The sequence below is a fragment of the Plectropomus leopardus genome, chromosome 20, assembly GCF_026936395.1.
Source record: "Plectropomus leopardus strain MGB_pleo_1.0 chromosome 20, ASM2693639v1, whole genome shotgun sequence".
NCBI classification, from domain to species: domain Eukaryota; kingdom Metazoa; phylum Chordata; class Actinopteri; order Perciformes; family Serranidae; genus Plectropomus; species Plectropomus leopardus.
Window position 1 is genome coordinate 7,567,203 of NC_142195.1, and position 21,384 is coordinate 7,588,586.

Consider the following 21,384-nt stretch of genomic DNA (forward strand, 5'->3'; position numbering starts at 1 on the left):
TTTTCTTAGAATTTTGCTAACTAATAACTAAGTAGTCAGGGACAAATGCAATACAGAAATTTCATGAAACCCTTTTCATGTGGAGTCAGTTATTATTGCAATTGTATGAACAACTCACTGTCATAGTGAGGAATTAAACACAGTGTTAGCAAACTGCTGTGGTTGTACTACCCCATGAAATGGTTTTCTGGGTTATAATTATCTGTGGGTACGGCTGGAGGGAAATCTGCAGGGTAGAGAGCCAACAGGCAGTATGAGCCACATGGGTACAGTGCGTGGGCACACAGCAACTGTAAAGAGCTGCACAAGGCACTAAAAAAACAATTGTTTCCCTGATGTTAGGGTCATCTCTAGGTGATCACAATAAGCATTGTTTTGCTTTAGTGCAATATGTTGTAATTTTGTTGTGAAAGGTTCGATGCATTATGGAATGATACTAAAAAAAGGGGCATTTTTCACAGTGGCTGCACGTTGGATTATAGATATAGTATAATTGTGGACTGAGCAGGGAAATACAATGAATACATTATAGTCCTGGCTGTAAAATGAAGTGGCTTGGACAATAATTTGTCAGTGCAACTGTTGGCAGTATGCACAGAATTCTCCAAGTCAATTAAATGATGTACTTAGTATTTTGCCAAAATAATGACTGATTTACTGTCATGCTAATTTTTATGTTGACTGAATTTGAGAAGACAAGTTGAGTCCTCACAAAATAACCACCTCTATAATGCAGTCAACTTAAATTTTAAGGCAGCTCAGACACTAGCTTTTTGTAGTTAAAACAATTGGTTTCTTTTTACACTGACAAATAGTCTTCAAAACACACTGTAAAAAAGGTTTTATTTTAACTTTGAAAGTAAATGTCCAGGCTGCCCTAATATTTGAAGTTGACTGAATGTGAGAAGATAAGCTGAATCATCGTAAAATTGCCTCAGCTTTTCTTCTCAAATTCAGACAACTTAAAATGTAAAGGCAGCCTGGACACTAACTTTGTAAGTAAAAATACACACTTTGTTCCAACAGTGGAAACATTTCTTGTGAAAAATATTTGATTTTGGTACGAGCTGTCTCTTTAAAGCACAACCAAGCGCCATAAGGCATGGCCTTAAATTGAACAATGGACAAACGACAACTAACATTGTGAGAGCCAGTTAAAAAGCCCAATAATTCTTTCAATGTGGTCATGGGGACTATTGTGAGGCGCAGACAGAATTAAAGGTTTTAACAGCAATGTGATAGGATGGGAAACAATGGAAGCGACACACAGGGATGGATGGTGAGCACCTGGCGGAATAATGAGGCTATTTATTCCCCCTAACAGGAATGGAGGGAGTTCAGGGGAGACTGTGTCGAGCCTCGTGGAGAGTTTCTGTGAGCTGTGACCTTCCTGCAAGGTAGCAGCCTTTACTGACTCTACACCAAATCAGCCCCTTATGCACATTGTGGCTGTGCATGTATATAAGCTTGTGCATACTTGGACTTGGTGAATGTATCTTATACAAAAGTCCTAGCAGGAATATCCATTCATGCAGTTTTGTAATTGAAAAATACCATTTATGAAGTCCTAAAAAATATGCGGTAGTTTCATAAACTTGTTATGAATGAAAATATAGAATATACCTATTACCATATTTCCGCTTCTCTTCCTTCCTAACAACCTATTGGATTTTTTTCCCTACCTAAACACCACTTCTCCCTCTCTTACGCCATCTTAAGCACTAACAAATCCTTGCTAAAGTTGCACATCTATTTCCTTCCAGTTTCCAGCGACCTCACCAATTTTTCTGCACTCATCATCTCTCCCACTTTTTCAGCTGTCCTCTCTGTCTAACAGTCTTTATGTCTCGATATATAATGCATTTCCACAAGCCGTACGGACATTGGCAAGCTGTGCGGATGCCTTTAAATGAGGCAGGAGCATCACCCATCTATTAGAGACTGGAGTAATAAATCTCCCAGAGAACAATCGATGAGCACTCCATCCCCCTCTTTTCACTAACCTGTAAGGGCTGAGAGGCCTGACCCTTGACCTCGCTGCTGCTGTCAGTGATGCCGCTGCCAAGCTGGGAGAAGACGCAGCAACACATGATTGGAGCACTTGGCAGATTTTCACAGATAAACCATTGACAGGGTCAAGGCTTGTCCGGCACAATTGTTTTAGCAGCGTGCTGTTACTCCTCTATCTCTCGGAACAGATATGCTTTCAGAGTAATCAGTGCCGCTGTCTGGCACGGACACCTCTGAAGGTTTGTGACGCAATTCCATCTTCGACTTCAGGTTTATGACAGGTGAAGAAGAGGGGGGAAGCTTATGAATGGTCCCAATGAGTATGATCAAATGTTTATTCAAACCCTTCTCCCTTCCTCTCCTGGCTATGCCGACCTTCTTATTTCAACTGCACAAAATTTAAGTGTCCACAGACGGGATAATTGAAAAAAAAAGAAAAAAAGAAAAAAAGGAACTCAAAGAAAGGCGAAATGGGCCGTCATTCTCACAGGAATTGTGATGTTCTTTGATTTGTGCTCTCTTTTGTAGATACAGTCCTCTTTAGATTTCTCCGCTGCGTGACAAGAGTACAAATACAAGCCTCAGGATGCTGCATTGTGGTGGAGGCAAGCTGCGAAGGATAAATGTGTGTAAGGACGTGTTTATGCATGTGTCCCTGGGAAAGAAAAAGATTAGGAGGAATGGGGAAAGAAATAAAGAAATAGCTGCATAAGGTAAACATGTGGAGTGACTGTTCAGTACGTCTACATTGCTACATTTAAATGTATGAATCAGGAGACGCTCTTGCTGTTCTCGGATGCTGGCGAGTGGCGTGTCTGTAAATGCCTTGTTCTGTTTAGGTGCTGTTTGTCCTTAAGAGCCCTTCATAATAGGGAATGTGGTTGTGTGCCGTGCAGTGTGGTCGAAGTCAAACAAGAATCAACAGCCTTGACATTGGTGGCTTGAAGAACCTCTAGCAATGGCAGCAAAATGGCTGCATTATTCTGATTTTTTTTGATGGTTCATATGGTTCAACAACACAAGGCTGGAACCCTTCAATGCCCTGCTTCTCTTTTTCTCACGATTCAACAGAAAAACATTAATCAACAGAGTACATTTGCATCTATGCAGAGAACATTATATTGATAAAAGAATAAATGTGCTCTTTTAGAAGTAGTGTGTAGCATTTAGTGGCATCTAACAGTGAGGACTGCAACCTGCAACCAGCTGAAACTTCTGAAACGTGCCATGTGTGAACTCCTGGTTAGGATTCTTCCAGTGTTCAGTGCGGAGATTTTTACTGGTAGCCATATTATTCGCTATCTGTCCAAAAACAAACCATGTGATTAAAACCAGTAAAATACTGTAGGAAAGAAAGCAGCTTCACTTTGTAAATCAGAGTTTTTCCAATTCTGTCTCGCTTGTCACAAATGGACAAATAGCTCAGCACCTGCTAATATGTGCTCACTTTCTTTCTCTGGTAACTCAGGATCCAGGAGGTTTTTACTAAGAGCCGAATTACACACAGAAGTTTTACTCCCTAAAACAAACAGAGCTGGTGATTTAAACTTGTAAAAACACACCAAAAAAAGCAGTTTAAAAGTAAAAATCTGTGTTTTTCCAAAGCAAGCCCAGCACCTGATCCTGCCTGCTCACCTATTTTCTCTAATAACTAAAGTTCAAAACCTTCAGGAGGTTTTCACTGAGAGCTGGATTGTCTACAGAGGTCTCTCACTATTTATAACAAATGGACCCTGCGATTTAAACATGTAGAAATATAAAATAAAGCATCACGATAAAAAAAAACAGGGCTTTTCTGTCATTCTTCGACATTCCCTGATGGACTGCTAGCCAAGCACTCATTTTTTTTCTAATAACTTAAGCCAAACAGAGCAGATTATCTGCAGAGGTCTCTTCCTCTCCAAAACAAATTGACCCAGTGATTTAAACTGGTAAAAAACCTGAATAAAGTAATTTCACGTGAAAAATCAGTGTGTTTCAGTGTGCTCACCTTTGTTCTCTGATAACTTCAGAGCCAGACTTTCAGGAGGTTTTTGCGGGGGAGCTGAATTATCTGCAGGAGCTCTCCCTCTCCAGAACAAACAGACCAGGTGGATTTAAACTGATAAAAACCTTGACTAGAGCGGTTTTACATGTTTTTTTCAATGCTATTTGGCTTGTTGTGAAGGGGCTGCTAACTACAATAGCCAATGCAAAAACTTGAATGGCTCTATTTAGAGAGTTTGACCCCTCTGGGCTACCAAGCAGCAACCTCCAGGACTGAAAAATTAAACCAACATGGATGTGCTAAAAACAACACAAACAAACATGTTTACAACCTGGTACAAAAAACAATTTTGGTCTCTATAGCTAATTTCTCCTGTTCATGACAACTGTAGGGAGGGAACTTTTATTCAACTGACTGGTTACATTTTGTCAAGGCTTAAAGCAACGCATTATTAAGGGCAGGACTGTTGATAGTGTCCTTGGCTTCACAATCAGAACCATGCCTTGCTGTTCCGTAGAGCCAGCACTGAAATATTGTCACCTCTAGCTCTAAATAACTAAAATGGCGATGGCCAAACTGCCAAACTTGAGGCTTCAGAATAGTCAACAAACCAATGAGTGATGTCCATGAGCCCTTTATTTTCACAGTCAATCTGGGATACTGTAGAAAAATTGAGGTGCAACATGGTGAACTCCATGGATGAGCACCCACCTCCTATCTACTGTAGCTACAATGACTCATTCTAAGGTAACAAAAATACTATGATTCTTTTTTTTTCCAGGTGATTTTACACAACAGAAAACATTTTATAGTATATTCCATTTCTACCAATATATCCCTCTAAATCTTTCACACTGGACCTTGAAGCATTTTCTTTTCATCACATCTATTCTTTTGGCCCTATTGTATGTGTGTACGGACAGCATGTTCTCTCCAGACTGAAGATGAATGGGCTCCCCTGCTGTGTGTGGCTCCTCTGCTTCTCTAAGCTCTGAGTAGTTCTACAGGCTGGGAGTTAATTGCCACAGACTCTGTGCTGTTTCACACTGATCTGAGAAACATGGGTAAATTTCCTTCCAGAAAAAGGAGACAAAGATACCAAGGATGGGAGAGAGATGAAGGGAATTAAAGTCAGACATTTTTTGGCAATTACACAGTATACCTATTGGTTTACCATGTGTATTTGTGTCAGTGCAGATGGGCGTGGGTGTGTTTGTCGCTGTATTTCATGGTGTCTCTTCCATCATTGTTACTCAGTGAGCATCAGTGAAGATGTGGTTAAATTTTTTTTTGTGTACGCTTTGCTTTAACGTTTCCTGACAATTTCTATACACTGATTTCTCTCCTCTTTGACTCCTCTGACTACCCTTACGATGTGAAGTGGACCTCTCTCGCTGAGGACTGAAACAGACAGCCAAGTCCGTCAAACGCCCATCTCCAAATTATAGTCATCCCCCCGCCTGGCTCCCATCTGCACCCTCACTTTGGCATAAACACACACAAAACACGACAAATGTCTTATTCTTTGTAGCTCACCTCCCTATAATCACAAGAGCTTACAATACTCAGGTCGGGTTAAGAGCTCAATTACAGCACTCATGCATGCCCCACTCATTAAAGGTGAGCGGTATGTAAAGTGGTTAGCACCGCAATTTTCTGCAGAATTTTGTGCAATTTCACTGACAGGCGGGAGAAAAGACTGTTGAGGAGGAAAACAAGGGTTTGCTTTTCTATTTCTTCTCAGTGGCAGCTGTAAGTGTATCTTTAATGAGGCAGTGAGCCGAGGAGCGTTAGATCACGGCGAGGCACTCGTCAGATAGAGGACAACTTCCAGGCACAGCAGTCAAGACACATGGGTCTTATTACACTGTTCCCTCTCTCATACTGCTGGGAACCATCACAAAAAAAGATGATGATATGACATGCTCTGAGCATCCTTGGTAAAAAGAGAATCACTAAATACTTGAAGGGAAAAATGATGCTGTCATATATTGTTAGGTGCTGAAATGTTATAATAGAGAAATAATGTCAGTTGCTTTAGTTAGTTTATGTTACATTTTTATATTACTATGTAGCGGATTCATTAAACTTTAAATATCACAATGCTGTGTTAAACATGTGGTTAAGTTTAGGCACAAAAAACACTTGGTCATGGTTAGGGGTTAAGGGTTAGGGGTTGTGCCACTTTCCCAGCATGAAACGCAGCAATGTCTCGACAGAAAACAACACCTTTTTGCTGCATAATCCTGCCAGGACACGCAGCATTGTATTAAAAAAAAAAAACAACAACTTTTTCAACACTTTCCCTGCAGAAAATGCAGCAATGCCTTAGTAAAAAACAACCGCTTTTAATGGCAATTTCTCTGCAGCAAATGCAGCAATGTCTTAGTGAAAATCAACCGCTTTTTGTCGCATTATCCCTAGGTAAAAAAAAAAAATATTCTTGGCATTATTTTGGCAGGAAAAACAGAAATGTCTGGCCAAAAAATGACCACTTTTTGCCAAACCATCCTGGCAGGAATGCAAGAATGTCAGAGGGAAGACAACTGCTTTTCTTGTCACTGTTTTGGCAGGAATGGCAGCAATGTCTCGGTAAACAACCACTTTTGCTTGCACTATCACGCTAGGAAACGCATCAATGTCTCTGTAAAAAACAACCATTGCTCTGCACTATCCTGACAGGAAATGCAGTGATGGTAGTCTTGGTATAAAAACAACCACTTTTCATGGCACTATCCTTGGTAGTAAAACTTGCTAAAAACCCCCAACATGTTTGCTACATTAGAAGCCACTGGAAAAATGGCAATGACTCACTAAAACCCAGTCAGTTTGATGGTCTACAGCTTCACAGTTGTCTCATCTAGGTGACCTGCCATCCACCTTCCCCTCCACCTACCCTCTGATGACAAAATCTGCTCATATATCATGTACTACAACTTTAGAAATGATGATGTGATATAATGAAACATGCAAGTGTAACTTATTCATTGTTTGCAGAAACGTACAAAGGCAACAGACTGAGCTGAACACATATAGGGTTACGTAAACTGTAAATACAGACTCTGGTCTCGTATTGTACATACAGGAAGTATGAGTGCAAAAGGGGTCTAAATAAATAATAACATGTAATCAATAATGTGACTGTGCTGTGTTTTGTATGCCGCTGTAAGCGTAGAACAATGGCTTAGTGCTGCAAAGCAAGTTGGGTGTTATGTGCAGAGTGGATGGCACCGCACAGCTATTGAGCAGATATTGTTATGAGACATCATGTGGCTGAGTTATCTGTTCATTACTGTAAAAACACCTGGAAAGAAATTGTGTTGGTGCCTGTTTGTTTCAGTGCACGGTGATGTGAATTAGTGGAGCTGCAACAGAAACACGAGCAGATCTGTTTACCCAGTCATCATTATGAGCGCTGGATGAAAGTCCATACATGGAAATATGAGAGCATCCAAACATGGCACCAAATGGAGTTTCGGCTCAGTTTCTCTGTTGTTCACCTCGCTTTCCCTTGCTCATTCCGTACAGAAGTTATGCATTTGGATTCATACATTTTGTGCAGACATCAGTAAGCCTAAGCCAAATCTGATCTGAAACAATAACACTGCCACTGCTGTTCTGAAGTCTCACATTAGAGCATCTGGTTTGCCTCTCACGCTATGGGAAATGACAAACTGTCAGAGAAACAAGGACACAGTCCATAACATTTTTATCCACTTTTTGTCCCTATTGCCTCAGGCTAAATTTTTTTTTTTTTAAAAGAAATTTAATTAGGCTTATTCTCAGTTCACGTCTCCTACAGCTGGCTTATTAAACAGTTGAGTAACTGTATTAGCATTTTTTGTTTTTAGATTAAAAAACAATCCATAATGGCTACACTTGGATTATGTTTCCCACAGTAGAGTACAGACAGATTTTCAACAGAATATATAGGAATGTGGGCGACAAAAATCAGGATCACATGAACTTGCCAGCAGGTTGGAGTTTAATAAGTCCAGGCAAGGGTTAAGGGGGTCTGCAAAACTTTTGCTGACTCAGGTGGTGTACAAGTCCTTGAGGGCAGGCAGGTTGGTGCCAATGATCATTTCATCAGTTTGGACCATCTGCTTTGGCCTGTTGTTTTCCTATTTTGTGGCCAAACCAAAGTACACAGCCAAAACACCCAACCTAAGTGTGTGTAATTAAAGTAACTGCAACTTTCAGCTGGCATAGGAAGAATACTCTAGTCTGGGCCTTTTCACAAAGCTTGGTGTAAATCTGAAAACTTCCCTGGCATCCTTGATGTGAGTATGGTGAGGGAGGTGGTGTGCGGAGTAGAGTGTCAGATAAGGGTATCCCAGGTAGCCAAAAGTACCTGGCCCAGGATTGGCCCAGCATTGGCCCAAACTTGGTGCACTGGAAGAAATAAATTGGGCTGCGTCCTCTTGGCCAACTCAGCTTAGACTCGGAATAAATGATGCCCCGGAATTGGGCCAAATAAAGTGACCCCATACTGGCTACCGACACTGCTTCCACTGGGCCGTTATTAAAACTGACCTGGCCTAACTTGGCATGCCAGGAGAAATAAATTGGGTCGTATCTGGTTGCCAAACTAGGCTGAGACGTGAGATGTCTGACGTCCAAGAAGTGAGTGAAATAGACTGGCCTGATTTGGGCTGCTGACACTGCCATCCCTTGACTGTTATCAAGAATGACCTGGTCGTGGCACCCACTTGCTTACACCTGGCAGAGCAGGCGCCCCATGTTCAAAGGCTGTGTTCTTGCCATAGCAGCTGCAGGTTCTATTCCACCCTTGCCCCTTTGCTGCATGTCAACCCCCCCCCTTTAATACAATAACTGTACTGTCTAACAAAGGCCAACAATGTCTAAAAAAAAACTTAAAAAAGACCTGGCAAAGCACTGGCCCAAACTCACTGGAAGAAATTAGTTTGACCACATTGGTTGCTGAACTTGAGAGATTGAGCATAGATAATGCTCATAAAATGGGCCAAATAAACTGACCCGATTAAGTCTGCTGACATTGTCAACACTGGACCATTATCAAAAATTACCTTGCCCAGCACTGGCCCAAACTCAGCATGCTAGAAGAAATAAATTGGGCTGCATCCAGTTGCCCAACAAGGCTGCAATTCGGGATGAATGATGCTCCAGAATCAGGCAATCAAATAAGCCTGATTCTAGCTGCTGACATTGCCATCAGTGGGCCATTATCAAATATGACCTGACCCAGCATTGGCCCAAAAAAGCATGCCAAAGAAGAAAGTCAGCCCACATGCTTGACTCGGCTCAGACTCAGGATGAATAACACCCCAGAATCAGCCACATAAACTGGCCCGATTCTGGCTGCCAACACTGCCATCACTGGGCTGTGTTCAAGTCTCCCCATTTTCTCCTGTTGCTTTCTATCCTCCAGGAAGCTGGTGATTCACTGGTAGAAGTCCATTACTGCATTTGAGTTAAGTGAGTGAGTTTTCAGCCGAGGAGTTCCAGGACAAGAACAAAGATCCTTGCATGCGGTAACTCTCCATTAAAGATGTTTCAGTGTAGCGTGCAGTGCCATAATGACTGCTTCATTAACCAACGTGTTTGCCTGGTAGGCAAACTGCAGGGAATCCAGCAGGGGGCCTGTGATGTGCTTCAGGTGGGCCAAAGCTAGTTTTTCAAAGAACTTTTGTGATCACAGATGTGAAGAAAATCATGCCTGTAGTCATTGTTCCCGTCATGCAAGCTTTATGGGGAGAACACGAGCATTTGAAACAGGAGGGACGCAAGTTGAGTGATCTGCTTAAGATCTGTGTGAAGACAGGAGCCAGTTGGTCACCACAGGCCATCAGAAAGAAGTGTTAGACGCCATCTGGGCCTGGGGCTTTCCCCGTCTTTTGTCTGTGAAGTTGCAAGACATGCAGGTTGGATGGCAGAAGAGAAGGGTGATGGGAAATCAATTGGAATTTTAGGCTGTGGAGTAAAGGGGTTGAGGCTTTGTTTTTTAGCTTTTCAGTGTTGCCTCTTTCCTCTGCTTTCAATTTCTTTGCCACTGCTCTGGCAGGGGTGTGTCTGGCGGGTGGCCTAAGGTGGCACGGGCCATCCCTGTAATCTGATCGTCCCCCCAAGGTGGCACCCCATTATGATTGGCTATCTGCCCAGTCAGTTTGAACAGTTTGAAAAGTAAACTGAATTTTTGTTTACAGGTAAAATTCAGCGTTAAACCTGAGAGCCAGTAATGTGCCACAGCAGTGTCTAATCATGTAATTTCACAGATAAATTGATACAACTGTTAAAAGGTATGTTCAAGCAGTTATTTCTGGACACTTAAAATTTGTCTGCTCTTTATACTTGCTATTTACTTTCGGAGGAACCATTTATTTAATCAAATATGGACGCTTTATTTTACATTTGTGCGGTGTCACTGTGTTGTAATTGGTAGGTCATTTTGTCTTTTAGACTAAACTATAAAAAGGAATGTAAGTCACTGCAACGTTAGTAACTGTAAATTACCACTATTCCAACACATTTTCCCGCAGCAGTGTTTGTACCTCCTGCCGCCCCTGCATAAGTCAGTTTCCCACTCGGGCCCCCCAGTAAAAAGTCTGGACATGTCACTGAGCTTGGGACCTCACTGTTGGCCTGACAAAGCTGCCTGAATTTGGCAATAAAACTATTTTAATTGCTTTATTTTAAGCAAATTTTGGTGAACATGTGTTCAGTCCATCTGCACTGACACCTAACAGTATTGCAGTTATATCAGCTCATCTTTCAACAATATCTACCACAGGCTTTCAGATTTTGTAGAAGATGAGTGATCAGAGGGCCCAAAAGCTGCATGAGGGCCACAAAAGTAAGCATCCTTTAATACAGTGTGACAGTGTGTTTTTATTCCTGGTGGGATGCTTAATATACTTTCCATATTTGTGCAGTTCATGGCTGAGGTTTTGTCAAAATCCCCCCAGAATAATGAGATGGGACTCTGGGTGTTCTTGCTCCATACTGGTTATCTGGTTAGCCAAGCATTGCGGCGCCTCGCTCACACAGGCTCGAGGCGGGATGTAAACACTGGCCAGAATAAAGGAGGAAAACTCCTGTGGTGAATAAAACGGCTTACGGTTAATGAAAGGAGCTTGAAGGTGAGGGCAACAGATTTTCTTTAGCACCGTGACATCAATACACCAACCGTCCCTGATATAAAAGCAGATTCTGCCTCCCCTAATTTTCCCTGATACACCGGCTCTGATGTGAGGTCCAGTCTTCAGAGTGGAAAAACAGGCAGATATAATGCGATGTCCTGGGTGGATTCACCTCGCCAGGTTTACGTGACTCAAAGTGCAACAGAGAGGGAGCAGTGCTTGCTGTAACAGTTTGTCTATCTTATTGCCCAGAGAGCAAAGAGTCATCAGACGTGCACTCGTGAGCAGACTCTGAAAACACCATCTCTGGAGCTTTAGCAGTACTATCATGTTTTCTCTGCTGCTGCTCAAACAAGAACAGCAATAAAACTTGCTATGTGAGAGAAAAATTAATATTGGAATGATAAGGTTTTTTCCCTTAATGCTTCAAAAATTAGAGTGCAGTGTCTGTTGCTCATTTTGCTGAAAAAAAGATGAGGAAATTGACTTTACCTCTAAGTTTGGGTTTTTCTCTGTTAGATTATTCACACAATTCTTGCACATGTATATTGATTACATTAAAAAAATCACTGCAAACTGACTGCAATATGAATAAAATGCAAAAAACTGAGGAGGACAGCATTTTCCCCCCTGTTGCAAGTAAATAAATGGATGACAGGAGTCCAATGCAGCACTTTGTATGACAAAAAAAATCATATTAATTCCTAATATTCAGAGCTACCAGAAAACAAAAATTCAATTTAGAGGTATTGATTAAGCTGTTAATGCTCCACTGATTAACAAAATTAAGTACTGCTGAAGAATATTAAGTTTTTCTGTTTTTCACATAGAAAAGGAAGCAAAAACACTTCTTCGATTTAGAATAAATCTGACTTTAAAACTTGAGTCTTTTAGTTTATTTTAAAGGAACAGGTTAGCCAAAATGTAAATATTTTTTCCTTTTACCTGTTGTTCTATTTATCAATCCAAATTCTAGGTCCTCAAGTGTAGGTCTGCCTCCTCTATGGGGTCCTCAGAGTTATTGCAGGGGGGTCATCAGTTTTTTATGTTTTTAATCAGGACTGTCTGAATATACACATTAACATAAATCCAACAGTCTCTCAGCAAAGATAAGTTTGTCAATTCATGACCTAACTTGTTTAATTTTGTACAAAACCTTTATTATAGAATAACTTTTACCCAAGTCTCCTGGTACAATCATGTGAGCAATCTAATGCTAATAAAAATGACTTTGCATTCTCCTTTTTTTTCCAGATATCTTTCCACAGCCTACAAACTGCATCACCATGCAGTAGGAGGAATGCATCTATTGCTAGCTCACCTAGCATCACTAAGCAAGAAAAAAAATATGCATTTCGATTTGGAGAGAACCAGCCCTTTAAGTTAATCAGTTAGAGGTTGTGTCTTTGCCGCAGCAGCTGTGTGCTTGATTCTGGCCTCGGCCCACATGTCGCCTCCCCCCTCTCTCCCCCTTTCACACTCAAAACTGTCCTGTCAAATAAAGGCAATAAAAGCCAAAAATATAATCTTAAAGTTAATCCGTTGGACTTATGTTGAAACAATAAGTGTGCAATTCCAAAAGTGCGTCCTCAGGGTTTTTTCTACAGTCATACCTTCATACAGCAGCCAGCATGAGCTAAAACTACCACTAAACTAAGAGCAAAACTTTCAGGCTTCAAAACACTTTGGAAACATTTCTGCTGAATGTCACTCCCCTGATGATGGGTTTCACTAAAAGAGAAGACAAAATGTCACAGGAAATTGGTTGCAGCAACTTTAGGCTGGGATCCAATAATTCTACAATACATACTAGCTAAAGTGACAGCTTTGACTTTTTGTTATAATATTTTGTTTACACAAGTATAAATTATAGCGGCAGTTTAAAGACGAGGAGCCTGGAGAGAGGACATGAATATGACAATAGACAATTTGTCTCTCCCTTTTCTGCTGGATTTAAGTGCTGCTTTCTACACTTATACAGACCGAGGTACGTTATTGTAATAGGCCATCTGGAAAACTAGGTTACTCTCTTTGGGACTGCATTAAACTGTTTCAGGACCTACATTACAGGTAGACAAGTCTACATCAGCCTCAGAGACCAGGTGTCTAATAGATTTGATGGCAACAATGGAATTGCCTTGACCCAGTTTCATCGTCCTTTGGGAGAGATTATTCAGCAATATGTTAGTTTTTACAGTTACACACAGCATGCAGAAATTATAACAGAGCCATAGGCCCGGAATTCGATTTACTGTCTTTTTTGGCATAAACTGTACCCAAACAACTGCAGATGTGTGATGCATGATGTCCTTTAAGTTAAAGGAGAGAACTAGAATTACTCAGAATTACTCACAGCTGTATGCCTCTGCAAACAGTTTACAACCGTGTCTGGGAAAACATGAATGCTACACACACATCTTAAACTAGCAGCACAGAGGATCTATACAATCGGCACAATTCCAAGGTGTACATTTAAGATTAGTTTCACCAATTCAGTATGTAACCAAATGTCTGGAATTTTTGCCATAATGGCGTATGGATTCTTGAGTTATGGTCAAAAACATGTGTGAGGTCACAGTGACCTTGAGCTTTGACCATCAAATTGTAATCAGTTCATTCTTCAGTCCAAGTCGATGTTTGTGTCAAATTTGAAGAAATTCCCTTCAAGCCCTTCCTCAGATACTGTGTTAATAAGAGTGACACATATATAAGGTCATGGTGAACTTTACCTTTGACCACCAAATTCTTATCAGTTCAGCGTTGAGTCTAAGTGGATGTTTGTGCTATATATGGAGAAATTTCTTTACCATTTATATGATATCACATTCACAATAATGAGACAGGTGAGATCAAAGTGACCCTGGCCCTTGAATTATGACCACCAAAATCTGGAGTACATCATTGAGGTCGGGGAGGGCATCTGTGCCAAATGTGAAGAAATTCTCTCAAGGTTATCTTGAGATATCGCATTCAAGAGAATGGCACAGATGGAGGACAAATAGACGGACACACAGTTTGAGAACATAATGCCTCCTGCCAAGGCTATTGCCAGCGCGGAGGCATAAAAATAGGTCCCAAATCAAAGACTCCTGCTTTACATCAAAGCAGGCAACCTTTTGCAAATAAATGAAAACTGCTGTTGCTGACCAAATCATTCCCTTCACCATTAACAACAAATTCAGACTGTCTTAAATCAAAGTGACACCCTACTGTGGCAGTTTTGTAATAAAAATAAGTAAAACAAATCCTTTTCTAAGTGGGAAAGATTATTGCAAGAATTCTCAACAAGAATTGACATCCCAGTTAAATCCATGGTCATTCCAACCAATTGACACCTAAACTGCCAAACTGTCAAATGATCAAATGTCAAATATTTCCTGTTTGATTTATCCAGAACAAGTGGTGCTAAAATGAGTTTAGATCAATTATCACCTGCATGTGGTAGCAACCAAAAGTGCCAGAATCTTCTCACAAGTGTGACTGTGTCATCCTGCACACACACAACTCTAGATGAGTGAAGGGGGCCACTTTCAAAAATAACCACTGAATGCACAATATGTTAACTCTGACTGGCTGTCTTACTCTTCAATAAATGTAGCGAAATTTCTAAATTAAATCAGAAACTTGCTGCATATTACGATATTGTGAAATGTACAGATCTTCAGAGATGGAGGGGGGCAATAGTGAGCAATATTTTCTGGTGTTGGTAACTGCAATGAATTTCTTTCTATAGGCTGCAGGCAAGCATGAATCCATTTTTCATTTTTTGCCCTGAGGGTAATCGATGATGGGGGTGACGAGACAACAGCACACCCTGAATGAGCAAGGGTACTCTGAAAGGTTCAAAGTAGCCTGCTGGGCTCATTGAAATTCAGCCTGCTAAATCCTGAGCTTTCCATATTCTCACCATGCTCCTACAGTGTACCATAGGGAGATCTAGCTGGCACTCTAACCACGTTTTTTTTATTAAGGCCTGCACTCTGTAATGGCCTCGGGTCAGCAAAGAGACCTAGATCTCCATTAATTCACATAAACTCTGCAAACGCTACAGTATATACAAGCACTCCTATGTCCAGCAAGGACTCGGAGTGGTGAAGGTGGCGAAGAAATCGAAACCATGCAGATCCACCTAATATTATACAATTAGAGAGCAGCAGACCCAGATGTTTGAGATATGCTGATCTGGGCCTATAGTCCAACTTATTTACATATTGTGAATTACTAATTACTGATGCTCATTACTGATGGACAGGTGCCGGAAATAGTTTTGTGTTAATTTTCTGATCTATAAATTATTTAATTTGTGGGAAATATTAGTTGAACAACACTACCAAACTCATAAAAGAGCAGCTACATAAAAACAATAACTGCGGCTGTGCTACTCTTTGCCTGCAGGTGGCACTAGTGTTAAATTTGGCACAGCTTTGCAGAAATGCTATCTGCAACGCAGTGGCAATTTTCTTTTCTACTATCACCAACATTAAATGTTTTCTTAATCTGATTGTAACAAACGTGAGCCATCAAATCAAACAAATCCTTTACCGTATAGAATATTTGCCCCATCAAGTAACTTCTTTTTTTTTAAATTAATTTTCTCAAAATTCAAGTTTTAATTATTAAAAATGACAAAGTAAATACTGTAATGCATTTCAAATATTCAGTTTTTTAAGTCTGGAGGTAAGAAAGGCATGCAGGGATACTGCCACAGAGGCTTAGCAATGACCTGCTGTGCATGGGGCAGAAGCAATATGTATTCTAGCTACCTAAAGAGAGGTCCCACCTAAACAAGACAAAAAAGGAGAACATTTTCACCACCTTACCTTGCTACCAGATAGCACTTTTCAATGGGAAATTGCTCTTTTCCAAGCCATTAGACCCCATTGACAAAAACAGCAATTTTACCTCTCATCTGAACACAGGAGTGTCTGGTCCACAGCTGCCTTGATCAGTGGTTTGTTTGTGGTACTTTGGTTAATCCAAACCAACTATTAAAAACACTATAGTCACACAATAACACAAACATTTTTTTTGGTAAATAGACTCTGGTTTTGAAGAAAGCATGTAGATAAGTATCACTTTCACTACAGTTACCTGTGGGAAAGGGCTGTGCAATGAAAAAAGTAGTGAAAATATCCTTAATATAGTATACACTTGACTGACAGATGTTTTTTTTAGATAGGACTTTTTTTTGGGTTGCTAAAATACTTTTTTGGTGTTGACCCCAATCCACAGCAGTACATCGCTTAGCTTCCACGTGGTGCTCCTACCTGCCTCTCTAAACTCATGGCATGCTGACCGCCACAGACTGTAGGTAACACACTGATTTTAAATAAGAACCTCATATAACCCCGCTTCAAAAAAGTCTGAACTATCCCTTTAATGTCCACAGTATCACTCCTAAAGTGAATGTGTGTGAGAGCGTTTTAATCAGTAGTGCTGATTAGAGAGTATCTCAGCTGTGGTATGGCACGTCCATAACCTTGACCATGACCAAGTGTGTGTTTTTACAGAAATAGACCTCTTTAAGCTCCACTTACTCCACCAGTCTGATCTCTTACACACTGTGATGAGGGCTTTTAAAGACACATGCAGACGAACCATGGTGATAGCTCATTAACACTGCGGCTCAATCCAAATTTCCTCAGGAAAAAACATTTCTGCAAATGCTTCGCGCTTTTGGGATTGGTGATTTTGTGTAAGCAGACCAGATATGGTGATTAGTAATGCACCCACAAGAACACGAAAAACAGCTTACTATCCCAATATTTTCCCCATGAATGCTGATTGGGCAGTGAACTGTCTTGTTTAATGACAGGTTAGATTGAGTTTATAAGTTGTTTTCACATCACCTTTGTTTGATGTGATGAATCATCACTGGTGGGCATCTGGCCAGCGCTGTAGTGTTGCCACCATCACAGTTTCAGTTTTCAGTTAGGCATGAATCACAGTGCAGTCACAGTATGTAGGACATGTGGTAAGTGGGAGAACAGTAAAGCCCTGAAGGTTCTGGAGTCAGGACTAAAAGAGTGAGTCCTTGAATGATGGCTAATGGTTAAAAAAAAGCAGCACTCAAGTACAGGCCCACCCAAGGTCATGCTCTCAACAACAGCATTTAAAGGTCAAGCGTGTAGGATTCAGGGGGATACATTGGTAGAAATTGAAAATAACACAATAAGTATGACTTTTAGTGTATTATCACCCAGAAATAGGAATTTTTGTGTTTCTGCTACCTTAGGCTAGTGGTCAGTCTTCAATATGCCAAACAGCATAAGAAAAACATTGATTTTATAATGTGCCAGTACTTTATTCAGTGTTTTTAAAGGTTTAAACTACCAAATCCATTTTTTTGGAAAGGAGGGTACCTCTCCAAATAATTCGGCTCCCCATAAAAAAAAACGCCTGAGTATCTTGAGCTTAGGCAATCAGAGAAAAAAAGTGAGAGCACACATCAGCAGGTGCTGGGCTAGAGTCCTGTCTCCAAAATGCCAAACCGCATTGGAAAAACGATGATTTGTAACATGAAACTGTTTTATTCAGTGTTTTCACCCGTTTTAATCACCTGCTTCATTTGTTTTGGAGATTTAGAGACTTCTGTGGATAATTCGGCTTCCAGTTAAAAAATCTTGAACATTGAACACTGAAGGAATCCTATCAGGAGAAGTTCAGTCTGCAATCCTCACGCTGTGCCACGAAATCTTACACACTGGTTCTTTAAAGAACGGAGGTCTCTCACCTATGAAGGACCTCCTTTCACGGTTCTCGCTGGTTTTATTTTTCTGTTGCATGTTAATGGCACTACACAGTTTATCTCTACATGTAGACCGTAGGTGTTAAACATAAAATAACAACATAGCATTGAGGCATGGTGGTTGACATTATGTAGTGATTAGACACCCAGAGAGATGCTGATTGGATGTTGCTACAGTTTTCCACTCTGCAGCTGCAGTTGTTTATAGTTAAGTCACATGTCTTGTATCCACCCTCACGTGAGCCTTATTTGGTTGTCAATTATCATGCTTAACAACTGATGTGAGAAACTTTCTTTAATGCTCTGTCTCGTGCTTTCCCGCTACCTGAAGAAATGTCAGGCCAATTAAAAAGAAGCTACAAAGGCCACTCTGTGATGGAAAGAACTGGCTGTCTATTTCTTTACCCTATCGAGCCTCTATGAGGTGTATTTTTTTTACATGTTAGAGTATGAATGTAAACAAATGTTTGAGGCCACAAGAATGGCCACGACGGAGCTGAAGAGTATCCCTCCAAGACGAAATATTTTGGTACGTTTAATGACAAGTGGTGTGAAGACGAGAGGGAACTTGGCTTCGGAAAAGTTGATAATTTCACAGTTGAATTCATTCTTCGCTGGCATTCTTCTCCCTGTCAAATTTGAGGGGAGGCATGGGCTAATGTGTCACGCTGCCAGCAAGAAATAAAAAGGATTTGGACAAGCACGCTCTGTAAAATACAAATTCGAAGCAGAAGGCGACCGTCGAAAAGCTGCAAGGTTAAAAAAACAATGAAATTATACTGTTGTTGTGTTTGTCAAGTGAGAATAAAAAATATTGTAATTGAATCGCTGGTCTTTTGGCTTGTGTTGTGGTGCTGAACAGACCATGAAGTGCACTTTACGCGTCTTGTAATTCGCTGCGATAGTCTTTGTTGCAGCCACTGAAGTGGCTTTCATTACTGAACTCTTATGATATGAAGGGCCAAAGTCGTCTAATCTCTCGCTGTCTGCCTCTCTTTGGGTGTCTTTTTATCTTGCTCCATGACTGACTGCAAGTGAGTTTCTTTCTTCTTCATGCTTTGAGTTCAAGTACTTCATCTCATAGTGGCTGTCATTGTGTTGTTGATATGGTGATAGTTTTATGGAGTAATCAAGATAATACCACCGAGGTTGTATAAAAATCTACTTTCCATTTGGCTTGGCATGACAAAGCAGGCCACAATCCACATATGCATGAGTCAGACATTGCCAAACACACACACTCACACCTGAGCCACTTACCGAGCCAGTGTTCACCAGTGATCTTGCCAAATCCCTCACGATATGACTCCCATGCTCTGAAGAAGTTGACTGAGCCGTCCTCCCTGCGCTGGATCACCTACACAGCCGAGACAGCGAGACGACAGGTTAGGGAGGTCAGATGAGATTCATCTCGCACAGTGTCTCATCCTCCTCCTGTGATGAGTCATTCCAAGTCCCACAGTTGGTCGCTAAGCTCATCTCGAAACTAAACTAAATGAACTCACAAATGCTCGGCTCTTTCACAAATGAATAATGCAAACGCTCTTCCCTCTAAAAAGGCAATTTGTCGGGAGCTAATAAAAGGAATCCATTAAATCTTGACTGACTTTGACTCAAATCGCTATGGAATCTGCATCCTTAATTGAAATCCCAGGAAAGAGATGATATTCATAAAACAATAATCCTAAATACACGGAGAGATATTTCTCCTCTTCCTCTGTACCATGAATCATGAAATTCTATGAAGCATTGCGTGTGGAGAAATTATGTGGTGGCAACCCTTACAATACGAGAAACAAAGGAAATATTGGCAAATAGCAGATGATAGCTTTGTGTGTGTGTGCATCTGTGTCATCCTACGAAATACGCTATGCATTAAAAATGCTGACATTCCAAGTGCCAGGTTGAGAATGAACGGAAATTGGAAATCTGCTCCCGAAGAGGAAATGCATGCAGATGGAAAATGCAGCTGGAAGCCTATGTTAGTGTTGAAATGACAAAAGGAAATTCCTTGAGACAGTTTATGTTCAGCGTGACTAATCCCCTAATATACCATAAGGTACCAGATGGCACCAACAGCTATATTTGCTTTTAACATCAATGCAGACAAAGAACAAAATCTTGCAGAGCAACGGCAAAATCTTCATCCTAATCATTTTCATCCTCATAATAGTCTTCATTGTAATCGTCTTAATCATGATTACTGTATAATCATTGCTTATCAGCAGCATCTAAGCATTGTAGGGATTCTCTCTACATCCTTAAAGAAATGCGCTGCCTCATCTCCTCATTCAGAGTGCTCTGTATTCCTCTAATATAAATCCAGAGATTGATTTCCTCCCTCATTCCAGAGATATGATCATCAAACCCAGATTTTTTTGTCAGATTCCAGGTCCTTTCTCTCATCAGTTCTCTCAGCAGTGTTCTTTCTATAGGAACTTCAAATGTCCTGCATTTCCAAAGTAAAAGTTTCCAAAGATACCAGGCCTGTTGCATAAGACTAGTCCCTTGCAGTCATTATATCCAAGTTAGACAGGACAGCAGCAAAAACTCCTTTAATGATAAGTCTGGTCATTTCAAATATTTTCAGACTGTAAGCTATAGCCCAACCATAAGCTGTATGATCAGCAACATGTTCTCATCCCAAGCTGTCACATATTTCCGCTTTGCAGTGGACTTCTGTGTCTACATATTATGTTCCAGGTATCCTTTTGCATCTTCTCTTTACGTTCCGGGATGCCGCTGCTGTGATGTCAACACAAGCACATCGCTTCATGTGGTTATGCTTAGGCAACAACAGCAAAAGTCAACCAATGCCAAGATGTCAACAAATGCACATGCTTGCACAGATGGTTAGGATTAGGCAACAAAGTAACAAATTATTAGGATAAGGGAAAGGAGGCACATGGCAAGGGGTAGAAAACGACATCACATTCAGACTGGAAGCAAATACCAGACTCCCGTGCAAAAGTCCGAGGTTTGCTGGACCCACCCACCACCCCTCCTGCCTGCCCTATAGGCCCCCTCGTGCTGCTTACATTTCGTGGTAACTGGCAGTGTTTCAATGTGACGCAGCAGGTGCTTTCAAGCCATATGACAGCGTATAATAACCGCGATTATGCCTGGCCATTTTCTCACCTGACGCTGTCCAGTGCCACTTCATGCGGTTACACAAGGTGGCTTTTGGAGTTGTGCTCTTACGCCAAAAGCACTGCCAGAGCGGAAGTTCAGAATGAGAGTGGGCTGAATAAATTGAGTAACATGACAGTTCTCCAAAAGTGAAGCCATTTCTCCCTGGTGGCTGGATGCAGTACAGGTCATAAACCCCGCCCGCTTTTTGATGTTGAAGGTGACATGGGGCAGTAAAAAAAACAAAACAAAACACAGAAACAAAGTATACATCAAATGCATCTGATGTTTTTTTTCTCATTTTAGGTAGTTGTTATCACTCTGCTGTATGTTAATATATTTATTTTGTGATAAGTTTGGGTTCAATTACTTATGTGATGCTATAAAAA

At 40.9% G+C, this 21,384-nt stretch overlaps 1 protein-coding gene across 3 annotated transcripts in view; it reads right to left on the reverse strand.

Annotated features, from left to right (window-relative positions):
* The window catches only part of fibcd1b (fibrinogen C domain containing 1b), a 149,156-nt gene that overhangs the window by 28,217 nt on the left and 99,555 nt on the right, over positions 1 to 21,384 (reverse strand). For all 3 annotated transcript variants that reach the window (XM_042509842.2, XM_042509841.2, XM_042509840.2), the window contains one exon: positions 19,127 to 19,223. In XM_042509842.2, the coding sequence (XP_042365776.1) occupies positions 19,127 to 19,223 (97 nt within the window). The remainder of the gene's footprint in view (positions 1 to 19,126; positions 19,224 to 21,384) is intronic.